General features: G+C 35.5%; 2 protein-coding genes across 4 annotated transcripts; both read right to left on the bottom strand.

Annotated features, from left to right (window-relative positions):
• Positions 1-569: 569 nt before the first annotated feature.
• On the bottom strand, positions 570-3,327 carry LOC143551317 (receptor-like protein kinase THESEUS 1). Of its 2 annotated transcripts, XM_077041780.1 has the most exons (2): positions 2,265-3,327; positions 570-2,171 (listed from the first exon to the last, which is right to left on the bottom strand). In XM_077041780.1, exons 1-2 carry the CDS (start codon positions 3,175-3,177, stop codon positions 754-756), a joined length of 2,331 nt encoding a protein of 776 aa, XP_076897895.1. In that variant the 5' UTR covers positions 3,178-3,327; the 3' UTR covers positions 570-753. The 2 variants fall into 2 exon arrangements, with proteins under 2 accessions (XP_076897895.1, XP_076897894.1); XM_077041779.1 differs by having other exon boundaries at positions 570-3,327.
• Positions 3,328-19,400: 16,073 nt separating this feature from the next.
• On the bottom strand, positions 19,401-22,001 carry LOC143551318 (receptor-like protein kinase THESEUS 1). Of its 2 annotated transcripts, XM_077041782.1 has the most exons (2): positions 21,078-22,001; positions 19,401-20,984 (listed from the first exon to the last, which is right to left on the bottom strand). In XM_077041782.1, the coding sequence occupies exons 1-2, from the start codon at positions 21,988-21,990 to the stop codon at positions 19,567-19,569; spliced, it is 2,331 nt and encodes a 776-aa protein (XP_076897897.1). In that variant the 5' UTR covers positions 21,991-22,001; the 3' UTR covers positions 19,401-19,566. The 2 variants fall into 2 exon arrangements, with proteins under 2 accessions (XP_076897897.1, XP_076897896.1); XM_077041781.1 differs by having other exon boundaries at positions 19,401-22,001.
• Positions 22,002-27,659: the final 5,658 nt, after the last annotated feature.

A 27,659-nucleotide genomic window follows, 5' to 3' on the forward strand; every position in this document is an offset into this window, starting at 1 on the left:
CATCAAGAGGCCATCCATCGGCACATGTAACATTGTCAACCAGCACCATCATCATTTTATTTTAGGGATATATTATTTCTGCCTTGCTCAAATAGAACATGCATAGAAAGTGACCCATAGGCCATATCTCAATACCTGATCTTATAGTCTTTCCAAAAAACCGGCTTTATATATCAAACACTAAACTTTGTAACAGTGTTTATTAACTTTAGCATAGTGTTTGTCTAAGATTACAAAGGAAGAAAGGAGGAGGGAATGAACGGTTTCTACCTAAATCGACAAGAAAAGCCAGAACGCTAGCAAGATCTGTGTTCGAAGCAGACTCAAGCTGACGTCAATGGCGATGATCAGGCGTGAGATGGGCCAAGCGGTGATGGGCTTGAGCTTTAATGGGAAAGTGGGTCAAACCTGAATGGGCCAACAGGTAACAAGCTTAAGCCCACTGGACCGGGCCCAGAATATGATACCCTCTAGTCGACTGTCCTCTAGGCCTTACGGAGACCGAACACTCGACAAAACAACTTACATTGATGCAAAACATTCAACTAAATCAAGATGAACACTGTGCTTTATATTATATATCCAGTTTCAAATCATTGTAACAAAAACAAGAATTGAACGACGATTAACCAATGCACATAAATCTCATAAACAAAAGAACCACATTTCATTAGCCATCGATCATCTTCCTTGCGGATGCAAAAGCTGAGAAAACACACCACTTGTTGCAGCATCTCCCCCTTCATTACTTGCTCAAAACTTATCCGTATCAATCATACTCACGCTGTTATCAAACGGCTCAAGCGAACCCAACCCGATCCCCTGAATATGGTTCATACTACTGTCTTCCGGCTCCACCATAGCCGACGTCTCTTCAAGCTGCAAAGCGTATTCCAAGTTCCATAAAACATCACCCATCGACAGCCTATCAACGCCATATTCAGCCAAACATTTTTCAGCAGTCTCACCGTATTTCTTCAAAGATGCAGAGTTCACTTTGCCCACAAGATTCGGATCTATAATTTGATCCAAATTACCCTTTCTTTGCCATGTTAAAGCCCATTCAGCAATATTGACTTGATCTCTAGGAAGAACCGGGTTCAAAGCGGGTCGGGCGCACAAAACCTCCATCAAAACAACCCCGAATGAATAGACGTCTGATTTCTCAGTCAACTGTCGTCGTCGGAAGTATTCAGGGTCAAGATACCCGAAACTACCTTTGACAGCTGTGCTGACATGGGTCTGGTCGAGGGAGGGACCCGCCTTCGACAGACCAAAGTCAGCAACTTTCGCCACAAAATTCTCATCCAACAGAATGTTGGTTGTCTTCACATCTCGGTGGATCACACCCTGTGATGCACCGGTATGAAGATAATGTAGCCCTCTGGCGGCCCCGATACAGATCTCGAGACGCTGCTTCCATGACAGCGACGCAAGATCTGAACCATACAGATGGCTTCTGAGGGGCCCGTTTGCCATGTACTCGTAGATGAGAATCATTTCCGAACGTTCGTCACAATACCCGATTAGTGAAACCAGATGACGGTGTCGGAGCTTCGATAACATCTCGATTTCCGTTCGGAACTCCGCGAGACCTTGCTCGGATCTTGGGTTTCCTCGTTTAACCGCTACGTGGGTCCCGTCTTCCATCGTTCCCTTGTAAACCCGCCCGAATCCACCAACTCCAAGCAACAAACTTTCATCAAACTTATTCGTTGCATCCAAGATTTCTTGAAAACTAAAGTTTCTTCCAAGATTACACGAAGCTAAAGAAATGCAGCTCGCAGTCATCGTCGTTTTCGTCATAGTGACCGAATTTCCATAAAACTGAGGCGGAAACCACGAAGATTTCAAATCACCCGTCTTTTTCGACCCACGACCCACCACGCAACAATAACACAAACCCAAAACAATCGCCAATGCGACTGCAGCTCCTACCACTGCTGCCACCACGACGCCAATCTTTATCGTCTTTTTGGCCCGAAAAACAACCAGATCCCCAACCGCACTAGCTCCGTCTAAGCTTCGGGCTCCATTGCTAATCTTCAAAACTTCAAGCCCATTCAAAATTGCATTCGGCTCATCGGCATCTTGTTTGGGCCCAACACTAACGGTCAAAGTGTTTGCCTCGTAAGTCGAGTTCGTGACAAAATCTCTATAAACAGGCATGTCTAAGTTACCCGTGAGGCTCGAGATATCCAAATCAGGATAAGCATTATCCGAGTTTATATACACATTAAACAAAAGTGTATTCGGTGACTTACTCACAATATCACAGAAATGAACCCGAACAAAGTATGCAAAATCCGGGTCAACCGGAAGAACCCATGTGATGTTAAACTTTAGTTCCGCGACATTTGCATCACCCATAGTTTGAGCCGTTGCATACACCCAATTCGGTGCGATTTCAGGGGTCAAATCTTGTGTATACTTTACAGTCGAAGGGTCAATCGACACGTTTGCAGCAGAGCTATTAACATGAAGATACTTCTCATCATTTTCCCAAATTCTTCCTAGTGTGTCATTTTGTGGAGTCAGTTTCGGCCCGCCCATATTTAAACGGTAGACTGTTTCGAACGCGAGTTCCGACAGCCCGTTAACCGGGTTGTGAGACAGCCCAGTTGCCTGATCAGGGATTAACTCGTCAGGAATCGAGACAACTTCAATGGCGTTAACGAATGCGATTGAGTTGTTTGATGGGATGATATTCAGAAGCAATGCGTCTGCTGTCACATTGACTGAATACTCTTTCGAAATGAATTTCGAGTCGGTTTTGAAACTGTGACTGTTTAACAGGACAAACTGTTCAGTGGTTATTGTGAACGAAGCTGAATCGAGGTTGTGGCCCGGGATCGGGTAGAAATGGAGTCGGATCCAATGGCGGCCTTGTTTCTGGATGTTGAATTTGTAGGTGAAAGTGGAAGTGAATACTCTAGCAGATTGGTGGATTGCTAATGGAACTGGTGAATTTGAGTTCACAATATTGGTATCTTTTTCAGTTTCTAGATCAAATGATGATTGGGTTGAATCTGGGACATAAATCTGGCCAAGATATGTGATGTTTTGTGAAGAACCACAAGTGATCAAGTAGTTATCAGTAGGAGTGAATGAAGCAGATGATTGGTGGACATATAAAGATACAAGAACAAGAACAGAATGTATTAAAAAACTCATCATTTTCTTGAAATTGGTAACAGTCAATCAAAATTGTAGCTTAATGAATCAAGATTCTTTAAAAAGACTCAATTTTTAACACTAAATTAGCTGAAAATGGAGGTTATTGTAACTTTATGAATCAAGATTCTTGACACCCAATCCAAGAAACTCAACTTTTCAACCCTAGAAACCAAAATAAGCAAATGGGTAATCCAAATTTAATACCCAAAACCCAAATAATTCAATAAAGTTTGAATCTTGAAAACCTAAAGAACCCACCCCTGCAAATGCTTCATTCAGAAACCCAATTCAAGAACTCAGTGTAGAACCCTAAACCCCCAAATCAGCACAACAACACTTTAATTACACCTCAAAGATTCCACATTTCACAAAAAAGATCAAATTGGGTGAACCAATTTGACACCAAAGACCAAAATAATTCAAAAACCAGAGTAAAATTCTTGGAATTTGATGTGGGATGATGATTGAATGAATGTGAAGAGAAGAATCTTAATATTGTGTAAGGAAGCCATGAAAGATAGATAGATTATAAGGAATGAAGGTGTTACACTGAAGTTGACACAGCTCTTTCCAGGCTGCCAAAGATTTGGGGTGGGTGGGCCCACAAACAAACTGTAAAGAATCAAGTAGCCCATAATAATACCGGTTTCATTCAATCAAAACAGCTGGTGTAGTGTAAAATGATTTACTACTCATTTCATTTAATTTAATTTATGGCTACCGTATCATTGATTTGGGTCAGTATTAATTCGGAAAGAGCCATGAAAGTTCTGCCACTGAGCAGTTCATCTACTAAAAATGAATTTAAGTTTTTGTATTTTCCCAATATTGGCCCCCATCTTTGATGAACCAAATGGTTTGAGCCCACCTTTGTTTTGAAGTCGGGTTGTGGTGCAATTGTGCCACCTCTATCGCGTACATTATGTTTTAACCTTTCTATAAATTGGGGCTGGGCATTTAGTTAAAGCGCGTCTGTATTTAAGTTTTTTCTATGAAACTCTTTTTATTTCATAATTATGGCCTCGATCTTTGTTTAATTAGCAGTCTTGAACTCACCTTTGTATGCAAGTTGGATTGTAGCGCAATCATGCCCCCTTGTTCATTTGCATGTTTTAACATTTCTATAAATTGGATCTTATCTTTTCATTATAGTTATAGAAGACTCAAGAGTTCTAGATAAAAGTTATTTATAAAAAAGAAAACTTATAAGTGATACATTCCGCCTTAAATAAATGTTATATAATGTGGATTTATATATATTTTAGAGAGATTAATAAATTTGAAATGTCGCGTTATGGGACCAACCCAAATGGTAGAGGTGTAGTCTCTTACGTTGGTTATTGTGGAGGGGCTTTAAGCCCAAGTTAAAGCGTCACGTCATGTTAAAAGCTCATCATTTATTATTTAAAACTCCACCCTTTTAACTGTGGTCCCCACCATGTTGAATATACTCTTTTGGCATTCAGTAATGCATTGAAGCCCTTCTATTACCGCTCTGACATGGAGTGGAGGGGCTTTAAAGCCATGCCACACCACACCACTTTGCCACCTCCCTTTGCAACCCACAACGAGAGGTCTTAGGTAGACATGGCCAAAAAAACCGGTTGGGGAACCGGTTTACCGGTTTAAACCGGAAACCGGTTTTTACGAAAACCGGTTTTTTAAAAACCGGTTTGACCGGTTTAGAGTTCGTCTTTCGGTTACAAGTTCTAGATCCAAAACCGGTTAACGAACCGGTTAATGGAAAAACCGGTTTTTTTTATTAACCGGTTATGGAAAAACCGGTTAACCGGTTTATAAAAAAACCGGTTTATAACGGCTATATGCCCGTTTTTTTTGTTTTTGGACCGTTTTTTTTTTTTTACCATTTTACCCCCACAAACATCTATATATAGTTTAGGTTGGATATTGGTTAGATCACACTCGATTATACAACTCCAAACGCTCTAAACTTTTATTTCATACGCGATTATTTTGTTATCTCACGCTCAATTATACCACATTACCACTCCATACGCTCTTATTTCGTAGTCGTTTATTTCATACTCGAGTATACCACTCTTATTTCGTAGTCGATTATCATGGCCTCCCAAAGTGCTGCTTCATCCGTCAACATGGGTGCCTCGAACACGGGAGAAACGGTCGTTCGGGTCATCCCCACGAAACGAAACCATGATGTTTGGCAACATTTCGACCTATGCGAAATGTCTAACAGTAGCCAAAAAGCTCGATGCAAACATTGTTTGAAGTTTTATGGCAAAGATGCAAACTCCACTTTAAAAGCGCATGTACAAAGGCCCTTTTGCAAGGCCTTGAAGGACGAATTGGGAAGTAGTTCGCAGCCGGAGATGACGAATCAAGGAGCGGTGTTTACGTACGACGTTGAAGCGGTACGTCAACAGTTTTCAAACTTCGTGATTCAACAAACACTTCCTTTCAACCACTTCGACAACCCTCAATTCACGGAGATGATGCAAAACTATGTTCAACCACGCTACCAACACGTAAGTCGTTCGACCCTTAGAAGAGATTGTCTTAAAGCATGGAAAAACGCTAAATCCGAACTAATTTCATACTTTTCAAACTTACAAACTGGTGTAAACTTAACAAGCAAAGAACCCTAATGTTGAAAACACATTCACCAACACACACTCATACTCATCTTCCAAGCAAAGAACCCTAACAACGAAAGCAAAGAATGGCTTCGGTCAGTCCGTTTTGCCTTGTAGTTACCGTTTTGCCTTGTAGTTACCGGTTTGTTTATACTGTGAAAAAATAATGGTCTTCATTAAGTACAAAATATAAAAAACAAATATTCGTATTTGAAACCGCGAAATTTAAAAAAAAAAAAAAAAAAAAAAAAAACCGGTTAATAAAAAAACCGGTTTCTAAACCGGTCCTAACCGGTTTCTAAACCGGTCCTAACCGGTTAGACCGGTTAGGGTTTTGACAGCAAAAAACCGGTTATTAACCGGTCCGGTTATTAACCGAACCGGTTTTTTCCGGGCCAAAAAAACCGGTCCGGTTAATAACCGAACCGGTTTTTTTAAAAAAACCGGTTTGTGCACCTCTAGTCTTAGGTGGCAGGTATTGGGTTAAATATCAAATAAGTCTTATAGTATAACTTAGGAGTTAGTATGGGTAGAGGAACTTTCACCATTAAAAAATAAGAAAAACAAAAAATGTGATTACATTATACTCATCCTAAAATTTTTAGTTAAAATGCTATTTTAATCAAAATCAAAATTTGATAATGCTATTTTGATCAAAATCAAAATTTGATGATCTTATCACATTTCTAAATTTATGTTACTATTAGAAGTAATTCATATGGAATCAAACTATTACCTTAATAAAAACGCATTGTTGTTGAAAGATAGATCATTTAATTAGCATGAACACAACTTGTGTGTTAGTTTATGTCAAATATTAACCCTAACACACTCAAACAGGTAACCCAATTGATGGGCTGCTTTGTTACAATCAAATTATATGCATGTCCTAAATGGGTTGAAAGGTTGAACTTATGAAAGTGATTTATTTCTATTTAAAGTATTAACATGTTTGTCGATCAGTTTATTTTGGATACAATCTAAATAAGCATGTTGCATTTAAATTAACCAGATAAACATGACAACCTAGTGATAATATAAATAACTACTTTAACAAATAAAACAACTAAAAACCATTTTATAACATATGCTAAATATAAAGCAAAATAATCTAGGAAGGTCAACAAAAAAAACTTGTATTTAAATCCTTTTTCTATATTATTAAGGGAGGGTCAAGCGGGAGCCACCTCAACGCGGCTTTTTATTTTTCACGTGGCATATTGTGACCGTCTAATACGGGTCACCCATATTAGGGGATTTTTTATCCTTTTATAATTTCTGATTAAGAGGATGTTTATGATTATATACATTTTAAACTGTTTAATGTTTATTCTTCTTTTACAAAAATCTGCATACGTTATCGTGGTCCTTAGTAGCATTATAATAATACTATAGTGCTTCATGCATAGAATACTTCTTTAAAGAACTAGAAATTATGAGAATTCAGCGATCAAATTGTTGCGTTGCAGGTGTTTGTTTAGCCTGGTTCATTTCAGTCGAAAGAGGATACGGGTGCGGAGTGGTTGGCTCCAAGCTCAACTCGATTGTGATTTATTATTTAATAAGTTACAGACGTTGTTCTAGACATGTGAATACACTTGTAATTGTTTCACTCAATAAAGAATATCTAGTTGTCACTAATGAACATGGGTCAGTTTTGACCACAACCAATTAAATCTCTGTGTTTTTTTATTGCTTGTGTGTGCGTGTGGGAAGATCCTTAAAAGGACACCCTTGTCATACAAAATGCAAACATTGATAAAAGTTGACAATGTGGTTAACAAAAATTGATTTTCTACATTATTAACAAAATAAAATTAACCTTAGGCGATTTAGCTTAGCATTAGCATTGTAATACGTTAGATAAGGCTTTGTATTTTTAAAACTGTGAGGACTCACTTTAGTCCTTCCAATTCAAAAAAGATTTTATTAATTGTGTAATTTGCTCTAATTATTATTAATATACTGTGTATGTTAAAAAGTAGTTAATATAATGAGTTAAGTGTCATTTTAGTACCTGCAATTTGTTCAATTACGCAACTTTAGTACCGTCTTAGAATTTATTGCAAATGACTACCTCACTTTTCTAAAACTTGCAATTTTAGTATTTTTTCTAACCCCGTCTATTTTTTCCGTTAAGTCAAGGGTAAATTGGTAATTTTGATTATTTTATTTATTTTCTCTTTTAAGCTAAGTGTCATTTTCATACATGTGGTTTGCTCAATTATGCAATTTTAGTACATTTTTTTTGAATTTATTGCAACTTGATACTTTGATTAGTTTTGGATAGATAGACGAACCAAAAGAGACATTGCAAATTACAATTAAAAGATAACTAAATACATGGTAGAAGATGAAAAACAACATGAAATATATAACATATTTTTTAGCATTTTGTTCTTTATTGTCAATTTACTTCTAGTAGCTCAAGATCCGAGCTCATCTTAGCCATTTTCTTGTATTTTCTTATGTGCATTGATTTTTTTTTCAAAAGTTGGGGTATGATAATAATAACTCTTTAACACATCGGAGGATCAAGCCAAATAACAACCGCACAACTTCGCACCTCTTAATATAATATCAATTGAACTTTTAGAAGAATGACGGTTGACGAATCACATGGACAAAACAATATACCGTAATTCATTGAACTTGAAGATGAACAATGGTTAGGGTTTGAAGGATCAATGAGCGCAAGGAGGGGGGTTGACCTGTTCGTTAGGGTTAGCGATGATCTTTTAATTGTAATATGTATTGTCTCTCTTGGTTTGCATGTCTATCCAAAACTAATCAAAGTATCTAGTTGCAATAAATTCAAAAAAAGGTACTAAATTTACGTAATTGAACAAACCACATGTATGAAAATGGCGCTTAGCTAAAAGAGAAAATAAATAAAATAATCAAAATTACTAATTTACCCCTGACTTAACAGACAAAATAGATGGGGTTAGAAAAAAGTACTAAAATTGCAAATTTTAGAAAAGTGAGGTAGCCATTTGCAATAAATTCAAAGACGGTACTAAAGTTTCTTAATTGGACAAACCACATGTACTAAAATGGCACTTAACTCTAATGTAATACTAGTTACCCTTGATCTAGTTTTAGTTAGATGTTATTTGTTTTTCTGAAAAAAGTCTTCGCGTGTTCTTTTGCCTGCGCCACGCAGACCACGCGCAGACATTGCCATCTACAGACTGTTTGATTTCTCAAAGACGTTTCATTAAAAATCTTCCACGCAAACTCTTCTTGGTGCAGACTTGGCTCATCCACTTCTGAGATCTTCGAAGGTCTGTAGAGCGTTAAAACACCACACCATACCAACACCCAGTGTCCAACACCACCACCCACCGTTCGTCACCACCACATCCGCCACCCACCACCACCACCCCCCACCGTTCGCCACCACCACCACCGCATTCTACCACCATCGCCACCGTCCACCACCACCCATTGTCCGCCACCACCACCCACCACTACCACTATCACCATCCACCACCACCGTCCGCCACCGCCACCCACCACTACCACTATCACCATCTAGCACCACCACCACCCACTACCACAATTTGTACATCACTACTAGTTTATTTTAGCAATCTACAGACGTTAAAAAACAATCTTCTTTTTACATATTGCAGAGCTTTGGTCCACCTCTTCTTCCACAAATGTTTGCATATATGGTTCGCAAATTGCAGACATTTTAATTCTAAAAAAGAAACAACACCTTACTTTTTTTAGTGTAAGCATATTTACTTATGTGAATATATAGATAGTAACTGATGCATGAATGTATAGATAGTAACTAATTTAGACCACTCTCACGACTGGATCCTAAGATTTCGAACCAAAACCGAGCACTAGGTTGCAAAAACACCTAATGCACATGAAACCTAGGTCGAATTGATGCTAAACATTGATAACACACATACTTAAACGAAAAATATGAACGCAATAATTGTATTGTAATTCATTGATTAGAATTGAATGCATGTTTGTTTATGGGATTTGAAAATTTGAACTTTGAAATTCTTTTTCAAATATAAATAGTTTAACATGATTCACTTTTCATGAGTTAACTCATAAAATAAGGTTGATGAAAAACTTCAAAGAGTATTAATTAAAATAGGTGATCTGAAAATTATTTATTAAAACAAGTATTTTTGAAAAACCTTTTTTATCTCTCTCTCTCTCCATATTCCATTGGACAAAATTTATTAAAAAGTAAATGAAGCATAATGATTTATGTACATATTGAAATTGTACACGGCGTTTAATAAAAATAAAATGATATATATATATATATATATGGTAAGGTTAAATTGAAAACCCATTTGAGTTGTGAAAACCTTCTGTAACATCGGTTTTTTTTTGTTACATGTAATATATGTTGTAACATTTAATACAAAATATCAAAACATCAAAAAAATTTATTTTGCTATTTTTTAACATTTTTTTACTAAATTTTATATATGTTTTCAACAGAGAGAAAAAGTTAAATTTATATTTACATTTTTTATTCACTTTAATTGTGGAGCACAAGATTTAAACATTAATTAAAAATACGTGGTTGAAAATGGGTTTCTAGAGTTTTCACAACTTAAGTGGGTTTTTATTTTATACTTAGCATATATATATATATATATAGGGTATATATATATATATATAGGGGAGGGATATTTTGAGAACCATGTTGAGTTTTAAGAACTTAAGAATTTCATTCTATGCCACACATTTAATTAAATGGATTGAAATATGTAGTTGAGATTAAATCTGGCAAAAAAGTCAAAGTAGGAGAGAGAATAAATATATAAGTGGTTACACTAACTTTTACGTCTGTTACACATGTGTAAAAAGTCGACTCAGTGCGTAAAAAATTCTGTAATTTTTTTACGTGTATGTAACTTACATATATTACGCATGTGTAAAAAAAATTCAAAAAAAAATCGTTACACTGAGTTCTTTCGAGTTCTTAAAACTCAAAAGGATTCTTAATTGAAATCTCACACACACACACACACACATATATATATATATATATATATATATATATATATATATATATATAATATAAACATTAAATGACGATTTCAATAACTAACCAAATTCTTGCATTCTTATTGTTTGTATTGCATATTTCATTTTTTCACCTTTAATTTTAAGTCTTTGTTTCAAATAATGGATTTTATTATTATTATTATTATTATTAGTATTTGGAAAATTGTATTTAAATAATCCAAACTATTGACAATTGGCCAATAATAATCCCAACTAAAATATGACCGGTAATAATCCTAACGTTGAATTTTGTTGCTCATAACAATCCTAGTCTAACAAACTGTTAGCTCAGTTAGATTTGTTCTTCTAGTTTGCATGATTTGAAGCCCTAGCCCCAAATTAGTTCAGATTTGGTCGCCTAAAACGATGTTGAAGACCGTCATATCCCGACTAACCACCGTGGCCGAAAGATCTTAAACTCGCCGGCAACCAGCCCAGCACCTCCTCGTCGAAAAATCGCAAGGCATACTAAGGGTGAGGGTTTGACTATGATCGAGATGGTGGTTCTTGGGAAACCAGTAGAGAATGATGAAGAGTTCGGGTATGCGGTGAATGGCCGCCGGAGTGGGTTTTCCGTGGTTGCCAGAGTGGGGGTTGTCACCGGTGATGAAAGGTTAGCTAGATGAAGATGGTGATGGTTGTCTTTATTTTTTTATTTTCATTTTAAATAAAGGGCATTTTGGTATTTTCATAATTTCACACTAACTTGAAAAAAATATAACTAACGAAGTTAATGACTTATTAGACAAGGATTATTATGAGCAACAAAATTCAAAGCTGGGATTACCATCTGTCATATTGTTAGTTGGGATTATTATTGGCCAGTTGTCAATAGTTTAGATTATTTAAATCTAATTTTTCTTATTATTTTCATTTGACAAATCTCGTATGATACATGAGTTCAAAAGCTAGTTATCTAACATAAAAGCACTTGAGTTGAAACCTTTTGCACATCCTCGAGACATAAGTTACATGTTTGTAGAAATGTAGTCTAGCTTATTTGTGCTTTTATTTTTTTGTTATTCTTGCTCAGATTTTTTTGTTATCGATCTTGGTGTATGGAAATAACTACACGGGTATGGGTTTAGTTATAAAGATATATAAAATCGGCTTTTGTATAACCAAAACCTCGATGGATTTTCTCAATGGGTTTCCTGGTTGTTTGGGAACTTAGTGGGTATTTTTTATCTTTTAGATAATTTTTTGAGATTCAAAAAAATGTATAAGGGACGAGCCCGATTTTAGTTTCATAAGGGCTTATTCAAATTGTTTAGGGTAGTTTTATTGTTTTTTTTTTCTTTTTTTTGTTTGTTTTTGGCTCTTTAAGAAAATGTTCTGATCTCTTTATTTGTTTTGTAAGTTTCTTCATTCATTATTAAATTAATGTAGTCTTCGGCTTCCCATTTGATATTCCCGTCCACCGAACGGGTAAAATACTAGTTGTAAATGTTGTATATTTACTATCAGTAGCTGGGTGCCCGTGCGATGCGGTGGGTATTTGAAAACATGTCTTGATAATCACGTAACAATTATGGGTGTTCATGATTTGCTTTAAAATCTTGAAACCGTGGTCGTATTTTGGTGTTCAAAATTTTCAAAATGTAGTGAACTGTTTAGTTTGCAGTTTATAACGAAAACCGTCATACGAAACCCAACCATACTGTGAATGTTTAATGCATTTAATCTTTTTGATTGTTTAGTATTAGATATGTTTTGATACAAACACACACACGTATATATGTTGGGTGAGAATCTAAAGAGAACTTTTTGAAATTGAGATCTTAAAAAACCATTTTGTGTCACAAAAAAACCCCTTAAAATTTATAAAAAAATTATGAAATGAACAAAAAACAAGAAAATTTTAAAAAGGTAAAAAAACCAAAAAATTTTATTTTTCATCCATGTTTCATTAAAAATAAACCCTAACTTACACATATGTATGTTTTTATTTAATCTCAATTTAAATTATGTAAACATATGTACGTTATCATTTATCTTAATTATGCATATATGTATCATAAATAACATGTATAAAATTAAAAAGTACAAATTATACATATATGTATAATTTTGATGAACTGATATTTTTTTTTATTTTTTATGAAATCAGGATGAAAGATTTTTTTTTTGTTTTTTTACTATTTTTTATTTTTGCGTTTTTATTTGTTTTAAAAATTTTTTTATTTTTCTTAAAAAGTGTTTTTTTTTGTGGTCTAAAATGGTTCTCAAATTTATCAATTTCAAAATGGTTCTCATATGATCACAATCCTATATATATTAGATATAGTTAAAATAATACTTGAACAAAGTCTTTTTTTAAATACAAGTAAACTTGACTTTTACATCTTTAAATTAACCCAATTCTAATATATTTTTTTGTAATATGTATTCTTGTTACGTATTCCATTAAAGTTTACCATTTATGTGGCAAACATTTTCAATATTCATATTATGATTCTATTAAGTATCATATTTTGTTAGTGTTTATTTATAATTGATGGTGCAATTAGATTATAATTACCTTAAACTAAATTTATTGTTGAAGCTTAAACTGTTAAACCAAACCAGAACCAAATCGTTAGTAATTAATGGTGTAGTTTCAATTTTCAATTGTTCAGTTTTAATTTTCGATAATAAAAAAATCGTTACTAGCGGTTGAGCTCATATGTTTAACTTAAAAATATCAAAACTGGCATTGAACAATCTTAGGTAACATATCAATTTTTTTTTAAATTGAAAAAACTATAATAATATCTTACTCAAATTAAAGAGCATAAAAATCTTGTTTTTATGGTGCAGTTTTTGTACAAAAACACTAACGTGTGAAAAAATTAAAGTCTTTTAAAATTCGTAAAGGGTGGTTGGTTTGAAATTGAAATAAAAAATATAATATGGTTAAAGATGATGGGGTAAACTTGTAAGCTGGTTTAATTATGTTTAAAAGATAAGTTTACCCATTTTTATGCATGTATATTATGTATTGAAATGTGTAAAACTCTTAAAATCAAGTGTCTTAATTTGCCCATATCACAAGCATTATATATAGTATAGATATATTAGATATAGTTAAAATAAAACTTGAACAAAATCTTTTTTTAATACAAGTAAACTTGACTATTACATATTTAAATTAATCCAATTCTAATATATTTTTTTGTAATATGTATTCTTGTTGCGTCTTCCATTAAAATTTACCATTTATGTGACAAACATTTTCAATATTTATATTATGATCCTATTAAGTATCATATTTTGTTGGTCTTTAGTTATAATTGATGGCGCAATTATATTATAATTACCTTAAACTAAATTTACTGTTGAAGCTTAAACTGTGAAACCAAACCAAAACCAAACCGTTAGTAATGGTTTAGTTTCAAATTTCGATTGTTCAATTTTAATTTTCGATAATAAAAAAATCATTACTAACAGTTGAGCTCATATGTTTAACTTAAAAATATTAAAACTAGCATTGAACACCCTTAGGTAGCATATCAGTTTTTTTTAATTGAAAAAACTATAATAATATCATACTCAAATTAAAGAGCATAAAAATCTCGTTTTATGGTGCAATTTTTGTAAAAAAAACTAACGTGTGAAAAAGTTCGAGTCTTTTAAAGTTCTTAGGGGATGGTTGGTTTGAAATTGAAATAAAAAAATATAATATGATTAAAGATGAGGAGTAAACTTGTAAATTGGTTGAATTGTGTTTAAAAGACAAGTTTTCCCTGTTTATACATGTGCATTATGCATTAAAATGTGTAAAACTCTTAAAATCAAGTGTCTTAATTTGCTATTGTCTCATGCATTATATATAGTATATATATTATGTCGTGGGCTAAATCTAATCAGGTTATAACTTATAAATCATCTTTTGTGTTTAGGCCCGATTTGAATTAAATAATTGGGTTTAGTGAGCCCAATTTTGGTTTTTTTCTTATTTGAATGCAACTTACCCTAGAGGTGCAAAAAACCGATAATGTGGTAACCTAATCAAAACCGGTTTCAGTTCACGATTCATTAACTTGTTATTGAGAAACCATTTTCTAATCGATGCAAACAGTAGGTTATGAACCATCTTTCAAGTGGGAATAGCAACCAGTTAACCAAAATCAATTTTTAATAGGTCAATAGCTGATTAAAAAGCTACTGACGTTGGTTTAAAATTAGTCGTTTATATTAAAGCCAATTTTTTAAACCATTTTGCCCCCATATGTTTGTATAAATAGGTATTGCGTGTATTGGTTTGATCAAAACACTTCTTTTAGCTTTCAAAAACACACACTCAAAAACTCACAATTCTCAAACGCTTACATAAAAAACTATCAAAGCTCTTTTAGTGCGGTGCTTCTTCAAGTTAATCAACTTGCTAATCGCCATAGACCGGTACAAGTCCCTTAGGTAGCCCTATAAATAAGATGTTTGAGATTTCATTTTCATTCATCCACTCGAGTTCTCTCTTGTTTTGTCATATAACCTCGAGCTTGTTTTCCCAAGCATTGTTTCGCCCTCAAATAGCGTGATGGCTCTGCCCAAGCATTAGAAGTTGTAATCTTAACTCAGATGTAATCTGTTAGATGTAATTTAGAAATGTAGATGGCCGAGCATGTTTAGGATTGCGTTAGAAAAATGCTTATTGGTTTATTGGTTTTTCCAAAAAGACATTTTGAAAAGCTAGAATTTGGAGCTTTTAGAAAACCGCTTTTTCAACCTCAATCCCAAAGAAAAGTGTTAAAAAATTATCTAATTTAAAGAAAACAAATATATAAAGTTAAATGAATGCTTTGATATTGGAAAGTAAAAGGTCGCCCTTTGAATCGAGTATCTTTACTTTACTCTTTGGCACAGCACAGTACACAAAGCATCGGAAGGAAGAAGAAATGGGGTTCTGGGACACCGTATACTACACCTGCGATCTAGTTAAAAGTGCCGGTGGAGCAGCTTACGGTTACACTTCCGCCGCCGTCACTAAAGTGGCCAGAGTCGATGGCATCCAGAAGTACTGGCCCGATGATGAAAAGAGAGTTGAGATCGCTGTTTTCACCACCACGCTTGCTAAGAACACCGCCAAATACGCCGCCTACGAAGGCTTCAAACACATCATTCCTGGTTTCATTCTCTTTATTTTAAGCTATTGATCATATCATCACGTATTAGTTACGTTTGTTACACTTAGGTGGTTACATAATGTTAGATGCAATGTTTTAAAGCTCAGATGCTAGTCCGCCATCGGATTGGTGTTTTATATGTTGTTTTCAAACCTATAATATACAAAAATTTTCAAAATTTTATATATAAGTTTTCAAAAATGTTAATCGGATTGGCGGATTGGATTAATAAGTATAATTTTCCATATACTTAAAAGATCATTGACCAACGGCCGAATTTTGGCCGGTTTTGACGGAAAATTGACCAAAATATTACCAGTTTTGACTGCAATTTTGCCGATTGTGGCCCATTTTGACTGCCTTACCGATTACCGATTTTATGGTCCGGTTAGTTGGCATCGCAATGGCAGCCAGCGTTAGCGATTTCATCGCCGCCTTGAAGCGACTTTTACAACACTGATTCGATGGTTAGTGCGTGTGTTTGTTGATTGTTATTATAAATACACAATAAACAATTGATTATCACATGACACGGCAGCATAATCTGAAAAAAGAATGCTATGTACCTCTTTTGTGTTTTTAGGTATTCCTTACATAAAATTCTTGAGATGTTCAATGTAACCTTGTGTCTTGCGGTAATGAATTATGTGTGCGTTTGTAGGTGCAACCGTGGCGTCTAAGTTGGTTTCCGACACAATGCGTGATGTAAAACAACAAAATAAAATAGATGGGATGAAATCAGTGCAAGCAAAGGGGGATAAATTGGAGAAAGACTTGATGAGATCAACCTCACAACCAGAAAGTTTAACCCGAACCGGGACATTAAGCTCTGAAAATGCAGGTGAAGGTGGATCTGAGAAGGCTAAAGATGGAATGAAGTCAACCTCACAACCAGAAAGTTCCACTCAAAACAGCAAATTAAGCTCTCAAGACTTAGTTAAAGACGAACCTGAAAAGGCTAATATTGCCTGTAGTCGTATGTAAAACAAAAACGGGTAGACATCTTATCATAGTTTTTATTTGACTGTTGCATACATATCTGCAAATGATGTGTAAATTTGGAGAACATTGTAGTAATTATCATATCAATGAACTCGGTTATAATAATGTTAGTAAAAATTATTTTACCTAGCTAGTAACAGATTACAAAAGATGTTTTGAAGTGCTTGTTGCACATCATCATCATCGTACTCAGTATATCCCACCAATAGCAATGCTATGGTAGGGTCTGAGGAGGGTAAGATGTAGACAACCTTACCTCTATCCCATAGGGATATAGAGACTGCTTCCGGTGAGACCCCCGGCTCGATAGTATTTTTGCATCAAGCCTTGGACATAAGGCACATAGCACTCAATCATCGGGACACCGGCTGATTGGTGCATGTGCCCTTGTCTTTCGGCTATCAACGCCACCACATGATGCCTGATTAACCTTCCGCCACTTTTAACGTTATTTTCATGAGATTAATAAAATAATGTCAAAATTAGTGCAATTTTACTTTTGCCCACCTGAGGGTTCACGCATATATACATTATATGCGCGCACCGCAAGCAGGGCGTCGCTTGTTGCACATGTGGCCGGTAATTATCAGCATTGAGTATATCTCAAAACCGCACCTGCCAAAAACAGAAGAACGCAATCCCTTTGGCTCATAAGAACTTCGCAAGAGGTTTATGTGGTGCTAATCTTTATCGAACACATGGTAGAAAAGCACTAGGGCGTACAACGCTAATGAAACTGATTGATATATCCAAGATTACAGTAAATGTACAAGTCAGCCAATCAGGGTATGTTTCAAGAAGCTGAAGAAGAATCATTGCAAAAGAGCAAACGGGTCGGATCACTACAAATTGCCATGTCCAACACTTTGAGAAGTTTTAGTTCGTGATGGTTCAGAACTTCAGATAGACTTTATGAGGCTGCAATTCAAAATTACATTCCAATAAGCATATTTTCAGCTTGGTTTAAAACTCAAGCCTACTCGATTTAAAACCAAGCCTGGCTCAGCCCGTGAACTGCCAATGGTTAGTTGTTACCAATTTACCAAACCTTCATAGCATTCTTTGATGGAATCCAAAATCTCGAAAATGAATTTGGATAAAACCAACATAGGAATCATTAATGGCATAGATAGGTGCCGTGAGGATGATAACTATGATCGCCTTTTGTTTCTTCCGGTAAAAGAAGGTGATCGATGAGTAGTTTTGATGATCAAATGAGTGTGATCGCTACGCAGGCTCCTGAACCGATCAGGGTTTGCTCTTTACGATTCATCTTTACAAAGCCAAAATTAGGAATAATCAAAGTGATTTGTTGGATAGATTGATTTCATAATTGGTGATTTGAGATTCCATTTGCTTATTTACCAAGACTGACGATTTCTTTGCTGCATGGTGGCTAAAATGAATGAAAGAGTAAAAATATAAATATTGCCTTTAAAAAGGACGGATATAACATGGGAGAATTGGCGGTAGTTTACTTTAGAAGACAGATACTTTTTGTAGGAGCCGCAATTAATATTCATGCATGTAAGGTAACTAAAGAATCTTTGGGGGGGGGGGGGGGTTCTGTTTGTAGGCTCCGTTAGTATTTAATTGATTGTATTAATAAAGTTTTTTTTTTGTTAGTCGTTAAGAAAAAAAGAAGAAAATGAGTTATCCTTAAAAAGAAAAACTGTAAGATGCTTTATTTTCTTAAAATTATTTTATTATAAAACTTAGGTTACTACAAACTGTCTACATTTCAACCACTGATCCTTTCATCTATCGACGAATGTCCACAATCAACACCGTCGCCAACAAACCACCCGTTGGCACACGTAAACATGATCAACCACCACTACGTGTGTTGTGGCCCGTGATCATCAAGAGGCCATCCATCGGCACATGTAACATTGTCAACCAGCACCATCATCATTTTATTTTAGGGATATATTATTTCTGCCTTGCTCAAATAGAACATGCATAGAAAGTGACCCATAGGCCATATCTCAATACCTGATCTTATAGTCTTTCCAAAAAACCGGCTTTATATATCAAACACTAAACTTTGTAACAGTGTTTATTAACTTTAGCATAGTGTTTGTCTAAGATTACAAAGGAAGAAAGGAGGAGGGAATGAACGGTTTCTACCTAAATCGACAAGAAAAGCCAGAACGCTAGCAAGATCTGTGTTCGAAGCAGACTCAAGCTGACGTCAATGGCGATGATCAGGCGTGAGATGGGCCAAGCGGTGATGGGCTTGAGCTTTAATGGGAAAGTGGGTCAAACCTGAATGGGCCAACAGGTAACAAGCTTAAGCCCACTGGACCGGGCCCAGAATATGATACCCTCTAGTCGACTGTCCTCTAGGCCTTACGGAGACCGAACGCTCGACAAAACAACTTACATTGATGCAAAACATTCAACTAAATCAAGATGAACACTGTGCTTTATATTATATATATCCAGTTTCAAATCATTGTAACAAAAACAAGAATTGAACGACGATTAACCAATGCACATAAATCTCATAAACAAAAGAACCACATTTCATTAGCCATCGATCATCTTCCTTGCGGATGCAAAAGCTGAGAAAACACACCACTTGTTGCAGCATCTCCCCCTTCATTACTTGCTCAAAACTTATCCGTATCAATCATACTCACGCTGTTATCAAACGGCTCAAGCGAACCCAACCCGATCCCCTGAATATGGTTCATACTACTGTCTTCCGGCTCCACCATAGCCGACGTCTCTTCAAGCTGCAAAGCGTATTCCAAGTTCCATAAAACATCACCCATCGACAGCCTATCAACGCCATATTCAGCCAAACATTTTTCAGCAGTCTCACCGTATTTCTTCAAAGATGCAGAGTTCACTTTGCCCACAAGATTCGGATCTATAATTTGATCCAAATTACCCTTTCTTTGCCATGTTAAAGCCCATTCAGCAATATTGACTTGATCTCTAGGAAGAACCGGGTTCACAGCGGGTCGGGCGCACAAAACCTCCATCAAAACAACCCCGAATGAATAGACGTCTGATTTCTCAGTCAACTGTCGTCGTCGGAAGTATTCAGGGTCAAGATACCCGAAACTACCTTTGACAGCTGTGCTGACATGGGTCTGGTCGAGGGAGGGACCCGCCTTCGACAGACCAAAGTCAGCAACTTTCGCCACAAAATTCTCATCCAACAGAATGTTGGTTGTCTTCACATCTCGGTGGATCACACCCTGTGATGCACCGGTATGAAGATAATGTAGCCCTCTGGCGGCCCCGATACAGATCTCGAGACGCTGCTTCCATGACAGCGACGCAAGATCTGAACCATACAGATGGCTTCTGAGGGGCCCGTTTGCCATGTACTCGTAGATGAGAATCATTTCCGAACGTTCGTCACAATACCCGATTAGTGAAACCAGATGACGGTGTCGGAGCTTCGATAACATCTCGATTTCCGTTCGGAACTCCGCGAGACCTTGCTCGGATCTTGGGTTTCCTCGTTTAACCGCTACGTGGGTCCCGTCTTCCATCGTTCCCTTGTAAACCCGCCCGAATCCACCAACTCCAAGCAACAAACTTTCATCAAACTTATTCGTTGCATCCAAGATTTCTTGAAAACTAAAGTTTCTTCCAAGATTACACGAAGCTAAAGAAATGCAGCTCGCAGTCATCGTCGTTTTCGTCATAGTGACCGAATTTCCATAAAACTGAGGCGGAAACCACGAAGATTTCAAATCACCCGTCTTTTTCGACCCACGACCCACCACGCAACAATAACACAAACCCAAAACAATCGCCAATGCGACTGCAGCTCCTACCACTGCTGCCACCACGACGCCAATCTTTATCGTCTTTTTGGCCCGAAAAACAACCAGATCCCCAACCGCACTAGCTCCGTCTAAGCTTCGGGCTCCATTGCTAATCTTCAAAACTTCAAGCCCATTCAAAATTGCATTCGGCTCATCGGCATCTTGTTTGGGCCCAACACTAACGGTCAAAGTGTTTGCCTCGTAAGTCGAGTTCGTGACAAAATCTCTATAAACAGGCATGTCTAAGTTACCCGTGAGGCTCGAGATATCCAAATCAGGATAAGCATTATCCGAGTTTATATACACATTAAACAAAAGTGTATTCGGTGACTTACTCACAATATCACAGAAATGAACCCGAACAAAGTATGCAAAATCCGGGTCAACCGGAAGAACCCATGTGATGTTAAACTTTAGTTCCGCGACATTTGCATCACCCATAGTTTGAGCCGTTGCATACACCCAATTCGGTGCGATTTCAGGGGTCAAATCTTGTGTATACTTTACAGTCGAAGGGTCAATCGACACGTTTGCAGCAGAGCTATTAACATGAAGATACTTCTCATCATTTTCCCAAATTCTTCCTAGTGTGTCATTTTGTGGAGTCAGTTTCGGCCCGCCCATATTTAAACGGTAGACTGTTTCGAACGCGAGTTCCGACAGCCCGTTAACCGGGTTGTGAGACAGCCCAGTTGCCTGATCAGGGATTAACTCGTCAGGAATCGAGACAACTTCAATGGCGTTAACGAATGCGATTGAGTTGTTTGATGGGATGATATTCAGAAGCAATGCGTCTGCTGTCACATTGACTGAATACTCTTTCGAAATGAATTTCGAGTCGGTTTTGAAACTGTGACTGTTTAACAGGACAAACTGTTCAGTGGTTATTGTGAACGAAGCTGAATCGAGGTTGTGGCCCGGGATCGGGTAGAAATGGAGTCGGATCCAATGGCGGCCTTGTTTCTGGATGTTGAATTTGTAGGTGAAAGTGGAAGTGAATACTCTAGCAGATTGGTGGATTGCTAATGGAACTGGTGAATTTGAGTTCACAATATTGGTATCTTTTTCAGTTTCTAGATCAAATGATGATTGGGTTGAATCTGGGACATAAATCTGGCCAAGATATGTGATGTTTTGTGAAGAACCACAAGTGATCAAGTAGTTATCAGTAGGAGTGAATGAAGCAGATGATTGGTGGACATATAAAGATACAAGAACAAGAACAGAATGTATTAAAAAACTCATCATTTTCTTGAAATTGGTAACAGTCAATCAAAATTGAGGCTTAATGAATCAAGATTCTTTAAAAAGACTCAATTTTTAACACTAAATTAGCTGAAAATGGAGGTTATTGTAACTTTATGAATCAAGATTCTTGACACCCAATCCAAGAAACTCAACTTTTCAACCCTAGAAACCAAAATAAGCAAATGGGTAATCCAAATTTAATACCCAAAACCCAAATAATTCAATAAAGTTTGAATCTTGAAAACCTAAAGAACCCACCCCTGCAAATGCTTCATTCAGAAACCCAATTCAAGAACTCAGTGTAGAACCCTAAACCCCCAAATCAGCACAACAACACTTTAATTACACCTCAAAGATTCCACATTTCACAAAAAAGATCAAATTGGGTGAACCAATTTGACACCAAAGACCAAAATAATTCAAAAACCAGAGTAAAATTCTTGGAATTTGATGTGGGATGATGATTGAATGAATGTGAAGAGAATAATCTTAATATTGTGTAAGGAAGCCATGAAAGATAGATAGATTATAAGGAATGAAGGTGTTACACTGAAGTTGACACAGCTCTTTCCAGGCTGCCAAAGATTTGGGGTGGGTGGGCCCACAAACAAACTGTAAAGAATCAAGTAGCCCATAATAATACCGGTTTCATTCAATCAAAACAGCTGGTGTAGTGTAAAATGATTTACTACTCATTTCATTTAATTTAATTTATGGCTACCGTATCATTGATTTGGGTCAGTATTAATTAGGAAAGAGCCATGAAAGTTCTGCCACTGAGCAGTTCATCTACTAAAAATGAATTTAAGTTTTTGTATTTTCCCAATATTGGCCCCCATCTTTGATGAACCAAATGGTTTGAGCCCACCTTTGTTTTGAAGTCGGGTTGTGGTGCAATTGTGCCACCTCTATCGCGTACATTATGTTTTAACCTTTCTATAAATTGGGGCTGGGCATTTAGTTAAAGCGCGTCTGTATTTAAGTTTTTTCTATGAAACTCTTTTTATTTCATAATTATGGCCTCGATCTTTGTTTAATTAGCAGTCTTGAACTCACCTTTGTATGCAAGTTGGATTGTAGCGCAATCATGCCCCCTTGTTCATTTGCATGTTTTAACATTTCTATAAATTGGATCTTATCTTTTCATTATAGTTATAGAAGACTCAAGAGTTCTAGATAAAAGTTATTTATAAAAAAGAAAACTTATAAGTGATACATTCCGCCTTAAATAAATGTTATATAACGTGGATTTATATATATTTTAGAGAGATTAATAAATTTGAAATGTCACATTATGGGACCAACCCAAATGGTAGAGGTGTAGTCTCTTACGTTGGTTATTGTGGAGGGGCTTTAAGCCCAAGTTAAAGCGTCACGTCATGTTAAAAGCTCATCCTTTATTATTTAAAACTCCACCCTTTTAACCGTGGTCCCCACCATGTTGAATATACTCTTTTGGCATTCGGTAATGCATTGAAGCCCTTCTATTACCGCTCTGACACGGAGTGGAGGGGCTTTAAAGCCATGCCACACCACTTTGCCACCTCCCTTTGCAACCCACAACGAGAGGTCTTAGGTGGCAGGTATTGGGTTAAATATCAAATAAGTCTTATAGTATAACTTAGGAGTTAGTATGGGTAGAGGAACTTTCACCATTAAAAAATAAGAAAAACAAAAAATGTGATTACATTATACTCATTCTAAAATTTTTAGTTAAAATGCTATTTTAATCAAAATCAAAATTTGATAATGCTATTTTGATCAAAATCAAAATTTGATGATCTTATCACATTTCTAAATTTATGTTACTATTAGAAGTAATTCATATGGAATCAAACTATGACCTTAATAAAAACGCATTGTTGTTGAAAGATAGATCATTTAATTAGCATGAACACAACTTGTGTGTTAATTTATGTCAAATATTAACCCTAACACACTCAAACAGGTAACCCAATTGATGGGCTGCTTTGTTACAATCAAATTATATGCATGTCCTAAATGGGTTGAAAGGTTGAACTTACGAAAGTGATTTATTTCTATTTAAAGTATTAACATGTTTGTCGATCAGTTTATTTTTAATACAATCTAAATAAGCATGTTGCATGTAAATTAACCAGATAAACATGACAACCTAGTGATAATATAAATAACTACTTTAACAAATAAAACAACTAAAAACCATTTTATAACATATGCTAAATATAAAGCAAAATAATCTAGGAAGGTCAACAAAAAAAACTTGTATTTAAATCCTTTTTCTATATTATTAAGGGAGGGTCAAGCGGGAGCCACCTCAACGCGGCTTTTTATTTTTCACGTGGCATATTGTGACCGTCTAATACGGGTCACCCATATTAGGGGATTTTTTATCCTTTTATAATTTCTGATTAAGAGGATGTTTATGATTATATACATTTTAAACTGTTTAATGTTTATTCGTCTTTTACAAAAATCTGCATACGTTATCGTGGTCCTTAGTAGCATTATAATAATACTATAGTGCTTCATGCATAGAATACTTCTTTTATGAACTAGAAATTATGAGAATTCAGCGATCAAATTGTTGCGTTGCAGGTGTTTGTTTAGCCTGGTTCATTTCAGTCGAAAGAGGATACGGGTGCGGAGTGGTTGGCTCCAAGCTCAACTCGATTGTGATTTATTATTTAATAAGTTACAGACGTTGTTCTAGACATGTGAATACACTTGTAATTGTTTCACTCAATAAAGAATATCTAGTTGTCACTAATGAACATGGGTCAGTTTTGACCACAACCAATTAAATCTCTGTGTTTTTTTATTGCTTGTGTGTGCGTGTGGGAAGATCCTTAAAAGGACACCCTTGTCATACAAAATGCAAACATTGATAAAAGTTGACAATGTGGTTAACAAAAATTGATTTTCTACATTATTAACAAAATAAAATTAACCTTAGGCGATTTAGCTTAGCATTAGCATTGTAATACGTTAGATAAGGCTTTGTATTTTTAAAACTGTGAGGACTCACTTTAGTCCTTCCAATTCAAAAAAGATTTTATTAATTGTGTAATTTGCTCTAATTATTATTAATATACTGTGTATGTTAAAAAGTAGTTAATATAATGAGTTAAGTGTCATTTTAGTACCTGCAATTTGTTCAATTACGCAACTTTAGTACCGTCTTAGAATTTATTGCAAATGACTACCTCACTTTTCTAAAACTTGCAATTTTAGTACTTTTTTCTAACCCCGTCTATTTTTTCCGTTAAGTCAAGGGTAAATTGGTAATTTTGATTATTTTATTTATTTTCTCTTTTAAGCTAAGTGTCATTTTCATACATGTGGTTTGCTCAATTATGCAATTTTAGTACATTTTTTTTGAATTTATTGCAACTTGATACTTTGATTAGTTTTGGATAGATAGACGAACCAAAAGAGACATTGCAAATTACAATTAAAAGATAACTAAATACATGGTAGAAGATGAAAAACAACATGAAATATATAACATATTTTTTAGCATTTTGTTCTTTATTGTCAATTTACTTCTAGTAGCTCAAGATCCGAGCTCATCTTAGCCATTTTCTTGTATTTTCTTATGTGCATTGATTTTTTTTTCAAAAGTTGGGGTATGATAATAATAGCTCTTTAACACATCGGAGGATCAAGCCAAATAACAACCGCACAACTTCGCACCTCTTAATATAATATCAATTGAACTTTTAGAAGAATGACGGTTGACGAATCACATGGACAAAACAATATACCGTAATTCATTGAACTTGAAGATGAACAATGGTTAGGGTTTGAAGGATCAATGAGCGCAAGGAGGGGGGTTGACCTGTTCGTTAGGGTTAGCGATGATCTTTTAATTGTAATATGTATTGTCTCTCTTGGTTTGTATTTCTATCCAAAACTAATCAAAGTATCTAGTTGCAATAAATTCAAAAAAGGTACTAAATTTACGTAATTGAACAAACCACATGTATGAAAATGGCGCTTAGCTAAAAGAGAAAATAAATAAAATAATCAAAATTACTAATTTACCCCTGACTTAACAGACAAAATAGATGGGGTTAGAAAAAAGTACTAAAATTGCAAATTTTAGAAAAGTGAGGTAGTCATTTGCAATAAATTCAAAGACGGTACTAAAGTTTCTTAATTGGACAAACCACATGTACTAAAATGGCACTTAACTCTAATGTAATACTAGTTACCCTTGATCTAGTTTTAGTTAGATGTTATTTGTTTTTCTGAAAAAAGTCTTCGCGTGTTCTTTTGCCTGCGCCACGCAGACCACGCGCAGACATTGCCATCTACAGACTGTTTGATTTCTCAAAGACGTTTCATTAAAAATCTTCCACGCAAACTCTTCTTGGTGCAGACTTGGCTCATCCACTTCTGAGATCTTCGAAGGTCTGTAGAGCGTTAAAACACCACACCATACCAACACCCAGTGTCCAACACCACCACCCACCGTTCGTCACCACCACATCCGCCACCCACCACCACCACCCCCCATCGTTCGCCACCACCACCACCGCATTCTACCACCATCGCCACCGTCCACCACCACCCATTGTCCGCCACCACCACCCACCACTACCACTATCACCATCCACCACCACCGTCCGCCACTGCCACCCACCACTACCACTATCACCATCTAGCACCACCACCACCCACTACCACAATTTGTACATCACTACTAGCTTATTTTAGCAATCTACAGATGTTAAAAAACAATCTTCTTTTTACATATTGCAGAGCTTTGGTCCACCTCTTCTTCCACAAATGTTTGCATATATGGTTCGCAAATTGCATACATTTTAATTCTAGAAAAGAAACAACACCTTACTTTTTTTAGTGTAAGCATATTTACTTATGTGAATATATAGATAGTAACTGATGTATGAATGTATAGATAGTAACTAATTTAGACCACTCTCACGACTGGATCCTAAGATTTCGAACCAAAACCGAGCACTAGGTTGCAAAAACACCTAATGCACATGAAACCTAGGTCGAATTGATGCTAAACATTGATAACACACATACTTAAACGAAAAATATGAACGCAATAATTGTATTGTAATTCATTGATTAGAATTGAATGCATGTTTGTTTATGGGATTTGAAAATTTGAACTTTGAAATTCTTTTTCAAATATAAATAGTTTAACATGATTCACTTTTCATGAGTTAACTCATAAAATAAGGTTGATGAAAAACTTCAAAAAGTATTTATCAAAACAGTGATCTGAAAATTATTTATCAAAACAAGTATTTTTGAAAAACCTTTTTTATCTCTCTCTCTCTCCATATTCCATTGGACAAAATTTATTAAAAAGTAAATGAAGCATAATGATTTATGTACGTATTGAAATTGTACACGGCGTTTAATAAAAACAAAATAATATATATATATGTATATATGGTAAGATTAAATTGAAAATCCATTTGAGTTGTGAAAACCCTCTGTAACATCGGTTTTTTTTTGTTACATGTAATATATGTTGTAACATTTAATACAAAATATCAAAACATCAAAAAAATTTATTTTGCTATTTTTTAACATTTTTTTACTAAATTTTATATATGTTTTCAGCAAAGAGAAAAAGTTAAATTTATATTTACATTTTTTATTCACTTTAATTGTGGAGCACAAGATTTAAACATTAATTAAAAATA

Source organism: Bidens hawaiensis, unplaced genomic scaffold, assembly GCF_021521415.1.
Source record: "Bidens hawaiensis isolate Kalapana, Puna unplaced genomic scaffold, B.hawaiensis_p1.1 tig00016363_1, whole genome shotgun sequence".
NCBI classification, from domain to species: domain Eukaryota; kingdom Viridiplantae; phylum Streptophyta; class Magnoliopsida; order Asterales; family Asteraceae; genus Bidens; species Bidens hawaiensis.